Source organism: Cheilinus undulatus, linkage group 15 (genome assembly GCF_018320785.1).
Source record: "Cheilinus undulatus linkage group 15, ASM1832078v1, whole genome shotgun sequence".
In the NCBI taxonomy this organism is placed as follows: domain Eukaryota; kingdom Metazoa; phylum Chordata; class Actinopteri; order Labriformes; family Labridae; genus Cheilinus; species Cheilinus undulatus.
The window spans coordinates 26,916,975-26,922,974 of NC_054879.1; the positions used below are offsets into that span (position 1 = coordinate 26,916,975).

Consider the following 6,000-nt stretch of genomic DNA (forward strand, 5'->3'; position numbering starts at 1 on the left):
GTTGTTGGGGTGTGATGGTAAATTTGTTCGTCCTAAACCATCACAGTCCAGTGCACGTAAACACACGGTGAATACGTGACTTTCTGAGCAACATTAAGGTCTGTGTATTTTCTGGCAGATCCATTTCCTGTTTAAAATGAGCCTCAGAAATCTGGAGACCTGTTTTTCTGCTTTTCTTTTCTTTTTTTTTCCAGAAATGAAAAACTGGGAAAATGGCTCATGTTTTTTGTTCTTTCCATTTTCTGTCATAAAGTACAAAATGCAAAATAAAAAGAATTTCTCCGGATTTCTAAGGCTCATTTCAAACAGGAAATGGAACTGCTAGAAAACACACTGACCCATTGACAAGGTAATTTTCTTATTTTGGTGAGATCTTAAGATTATACTTTTAAATGTTTGGCATTGTGTAAGGTTAGCTTTTGATAGTCTTTATTTTGCTGGTGTTAAAACAGTAAACAGAACTCTCCACTGTGATTTGTGTTCAGTTTTGTATTTATAGGTGAATTTCCTCCACAAACTGTTGTATGAATATTATCCAGAATCTCAGGCAATAAAGAGTTGAGTCCTCAGAATTTCCCGGGTGTGAACTCCAGACCCTGCTCTTGTTTTCTATTACTTGCTTTGATTGAATGGACTCTGTACTGTCATGAAACACTAGTTCACTTCTCTAACCTCTGGTCTATCAAGTTACCCACTTGAAAAAAATGTCTAGCTCACCCTTATTTTATCAGATCTACCTTTTCTGCTTTTTAGTAGTTAAACTGTCTAGAATGAGTCCAGCACAACTGCTAAAATTTGTTATGAATATTATGTTATAAATGCAACTTAGAAAACCCCAATTAATGGAGTTGCGGTCACTGCATCCAAACGTGAAAACACAGCCATGAGCTGAGCAGTAAACCAGAGGCGAATAAATGGCAGCTGTGTGTACCTGGTGCGACATCTGGACCTCGACCACTGCATCCTTCCTCGGTTACCCGACAAGCACAGTCTTTGGCTCCCATGAGCTGCCAGCCCCGTCTGGTTGGCTTCGTTCAGGTTTTGTTGTGTTGCGGTGAAGAGATGGTGGTAATGGTGGTGCAGGTTTAAAAATGCACGGGCTACACTCATGCAGCTAAGTGGCCATGGTGCTGGCCGAACAACCCAACTTCACATGTTGTCCATCAGATGTAAGAGTGAAGTAGTTCTTTACGGTGTCTCTATCATGGCTTTGCAGCTGCTGCGAATCCCCGCTGCTCTGTACAGGTGTCCCCAATTCCACAATCAAACGGAAGTGATGTCTCCCAACACCGACCTGTGTCACTGGGATTTGCAGTCTTTATTTCCCAGGCTTTACCCAACAATATATTTACACACAGCTGCTGCATCTCTGTTTAATACCAGCTCATAGTTTCAGGGGAAAAGAAAAGTAAGAAAAAGACCCCAAACCTATCTGTAACAATTACCATACCATATGGCATATGGATATAATGGAGGCATTAAATGAAAAGAAATAAAGATACAAAAATATTCAAAAAAGGTCTTAAAAAGTCTTAAATTTGATTTTCAAAATTTCCCAGGAACTCTGTATTTATTGATTAATCTTTAAATGCTTTTATATTCTTTTACAATATGGAAAATAATTATAAATGCTGTCAAGATGATAACTCAGCTTTGATTAATCAATAGAAGAGAGAAATAATGAGCCAAAATAAATCAGACAGATAAGTTGGACTTCTCAGAGGACTGAGAAGTCACTGCCCACCATGCCAACGTCATGACTTTCTTTATCGTCTTTCAAAACAGCATCACCACCCTCAGCAGACCTGGGCTCTCTACATAGTAGAGTAGAGTAACGCTGAAACTACCTACCCTCGCTCATGGTCCCTGATGGGCCCCCACAAACAAAAACACAATTACTCCTGCTGCCAGCACTACACATAAAAAGAATAGCAAAGATAGCACAGAAAGAAAAACAGCAGTGAATAGAATCCTTCATTCAGATGTACAAGGAATTTTCATAGAATTTTATATAATTTTTATCTTTATTTTTTCAACTTGTATTTTAGAGGGTCTAGAGCCCTGACTTCATGTAGAGTTAGTGCATATCAACATTCCTCCTTTAAAAGTCTAAATAAATGTTTAAATAACTTGTTTTTGTCATTAGCCTTTAAAGAAAGTATTAGAAGTCCGATTATTGTTACAGACAATAATCTGATGTCTCCATGGTAAGTAGCCATCAACACTGAGATATGGAAACAGAGGAGGCCTTAGGATGCAGAAAGTGACCTAGAGGCAGATAAGAGGTTTTCTTCAGCACTCTGACCCCCCCTGCTGGCAGCTGTTTGCATGTCATCCTCGCCTATTACTACTGGACATATAAAGTGATTTAATATTACACCATATTCACTCTCAGAGCTGTCAGTCAGACTGTGTGAAAGGTCAAAGATGATCATAAAACAGCTAAGCAAGTGCTCTGTCAGCAGGTCTCTAATTATCAGACATTTTTTTAGTCAGTGTGTCTGAAATTATTAACCACAGAGTGTCAAATATCAGGAAAATTTGTCTTCAGTGTGTAAGTTGTTAAAGGTCAGCCTTCACATTGGCTGCTAACTCTGACACACTGACATTTGAACGTTTTTGTGTTCTGCAGGCTTTAGTGTAAATCTGTTCACATTCCCTGCCATCTGTGGGCCGATCACATTGTTGGGATACAGCAGTTCTATGTAAACGAGGCAGCTGATTGGCCATGATTTGTGCAAAAAGATTACCCCAGGATTATTGTGAAAATGTAGGAGCAAATAATAAATTTCAGCTTTATTTCGATGCTAATCAGATTTCACAATGGCTCCCAAACAAAGTAAGCAGCTGTTTGATTCACCTTCTAACCTTTTTTCCTCCTACACGGAAATGCTCCATTCAGGTAGATTTGTGCGGATCTTTTTAACCTTGAACCAGGTTTAGACTAAAGAATTACAGTCTTAGGTAAGTAAACTGTATAGATGCATGCAACAGCTATTGACCTGTGTAGCAAAAGTGACACTGGTCTGATTTTTCAGGTTGCTGCAATGCATGTACAGAAATACTTTAAAGGCATGTAGCTTTGATGAAACATGTAATGTGTGTAGAAATTTTCTGATAATAATTAGCGTAGAGGTCCATTTTTAGCTTTAAAGTAGCATCTTTCCTTTGTTCTCATTGATTCCGAATGGCTATCCACCACTTCCAGACCCCAAATGGACAGTCAGGATCATGTGATTGCAAACAACCTATATGCAACGCTGAAAGCCCAAAAAATGAACTTTGATAAAGAAAACGGAACAAAAGCAAGAGCATGACAGAATGCAAGATCACAACAGAAAACCAGACATTCTTATTATTTCAGATTTCTTGGAGTTTATTTTTAATACCTGAGCTACACATTAAGGGTGTGGAGTTTCTTTTATTTTTTGTGTTTTATTTCACTCCTGCAGTCTAAGACAAATTTCCCCACACGGTCATTAAAGTCTATCTTTTCTTTTTCCTCACCCGATCCCTCTCACTTTCCCTTCTCCCTGAACCCCACCTATCCCAATCCACCCATCCCCTCAGGTATCTGTACCTGTTGTTCTCCAGTGACGACCTTATGCCGTTGGAGAGCTGGGTCTTCAACACAGAGGCACACCCACTTCCTGTCCTCCATCTTGGCAACATCACCCTGCCGGGCAGCGAACCAGCTCAGCGATAGACAGACTTATTCCTCCACCACGACACCAGGGGGCACCACATGTCTGCCCACTTTCCCAAAAAAGCCCACCAACACTGGACAAAAACATTCAGCTCTATGGACTCTTCTGCTTTTGGACTGCAGACGTGAAACAGAGGAGACAGAGAGAGCATGTGCAGCGTGGAGAGGACTTAAAGTCTTCTTCTCTTTTACCTTTTACTCTTTGACTCTCTCTGACCGTCTCTCTGGGGACGGTGGGTTTGCTGCTCAGCCTCTCGACTGGCTTGAATTGACTCTTTTCTCTGAAGGACCAAGCTCCATAAAAGGATGCTTGACTTTTGTTATTATTTTTAGTGTTTCTTTGAGATTTGACCAAACTTTTCCTCCCACCGGCTCATGCCAAGGCACTGAGAGTGCACACGGGATTATTTGTGAAGGAGTCAGTTTGACACTGCGCTGACAGAAGTGACATTTTTCCACGCAGACAGACTTCAGGACTTTACAGGGTCTGTTAATGAGGTTTTTTTCTGTTTGGACAAATCCTAAATGGGGACACAGGGTTGAATCAAAGCCCTTCATTTTCTCCCTTCCTGTTTAATCTTTATCAGACAAACTTTTACCTGGAACTGCTTGTCACATCATCAGTGCGAGGTCTGGTTTTGGTCCTCTGCTCCTCCTCTTATCCTCCTTTTTCAGAGACGTGGACCATTCTAAGTGGAACAGTAGGGACAGCAGCAGGCCTCCCTCATCTTCGCTCCACATATTTCCATTTTCTGCACTCTGAGACATCATCGAGTCACAACTTTCCCCAAAAATCATTCTGCTGCTTCTCAATCGGATGCTGCTTTTTGATCCAGTTACTCATCTTGTGTTTTCCTTCATGTCTCAGCTTTCACTCCGAATCATTTTTCACTGTGAGATGAAGTGAGAGCCCAACCACGTTTTTGTATGAGTGTGAATGTGTTTGAGTGAGTGTGATGGTAAAAATAACCTCTGCTGTAAATCATTAATCTGTGCACTTTGTTTGGGAAGAAGAGGTAAGTAGAGGTGTAGCACTGAGAGAGCTGAATAAATGACGACCCTATTGTGTTGCTCAGCTGAGCCACCATGACACTTTTTCTCTGTTTAGACCTACATCACTGTTTGACCGCCTATTTACAGACCGTTTTCATCTCTTCATGCCTACATTTTAACCTCTACCTCTTCTATTCATAATAAAAACCTCTTCAAACTCAGAGGCCTTCATTTAGGGATCCCACATGACTTCATGAACTATTGCTGAGTATGAAACATTAAAGGGTAATTACACTATTTTAAACCTGGCCCTGTTTTTTTCGGATATATTTTAGATTTAAAAAATGTGTTTATTTTTCAGGCTAGTTTTTGTTGCTGTAGAACATTCAATCAAGGCGTGATATAAAAAAAATATTTTTTCATCATATACCCACAGTTTTTGTACTCTGCAAGTTAAAAGAATTTGTGAAAGGAGTCTGGTAGCTTTGAATGCTAAGTAAAAGCTGGTTCTGCTTTCAAAAAAGCCACTTCCTCTCTCAGAAAAAAGGTCTATGCCAGCAGAGATTTGTAAGTCAATCTAAGCTTGTTACAGCATGACTTAATAGCATGCAACAAGACTGAGCATTTGCTTCAAAATCAGCCCAGGCAATTATTTATCAGTGTCCTAAAAGCCTGCAGATGATGCAGAACACCGTCGCTCGCATAGACATTGACAGATAGCAAGGAACAAGGGAGGTTGAGAGGGCGCTGGGAATGTCCTACAGGAATATTGTGATTTTCTTTCACTTCTCTGACTTAACAGCAACCTGACACACCAAATGGACTTTCTCACTTATCCATGGTATTGAATATTTTCACATCCGTCTGATCAACAGCCCATAGATGATGTTTGAGAAGGCAGAACATTTCAAGCATAAGTCAGAGGGTGATTGGCATTCATTAGAGGTCAATCAGAGTAAAAAAGACATACTGCGCTGCTGAGGCGCAAACTACATAAAGCTGGGTGTACTCAGTGCAATTTCAAGCCAATTTTAAAACAAAACAATCGTGCTAGAATGTGAGTTACGAGTTAACTTCAGACATTTCCCAAAAAGTGGAAAAATTACTCATCACAGAAAACCTGAGAGAAATACACGAGCGGATGCATGACTATTTAGGGCTTATTTGGATTAAAATGGGCCAAGATTTAAAAATTCTTGGAAAATTCAATAAAATCAAAGTTTTAGAGAGAATCTAAAACTCTAATAATTGGGATTCATCTAACTTTATTGATTAAGGTGTTGAAATATGACTCAGTCTCA

At 39.9% G+C, this 6,000-nt stretch overlaps 1 protein-coding gene across 3 annotated transcripts in view; it reads left to right on the top strand.

Annotated features, from left to right (window-relative positions):
- The window catches only part of man1a2 (mannosidase, alpha, class 1A, member 2), a 219,426-nt gene extending 214,430 nt beyond the window's left edge, over nucleotides 1–4,996 (top strand). For all 3 annotated transcript variants that reach the window (XM_041806736.1, XM_041806737.1, XM_041806738.1), the window contains exon 14: nucleotides 3,571–4,996. In XM_041806736.1, coding sequence (XP_041662670.1) covers nucleotides 3,571–3,706 — 136 coding nt within the window. In that variant the 3' untranslated portion in view covers nucleotides 3,707–4,996. The remainder of the gene's footprint in view (nucleotides 1–3,570) is intronic.
- The last annotated feature ends 1,004 nt before the right edge of the window (nucleotides 4,997–6,000 follow it).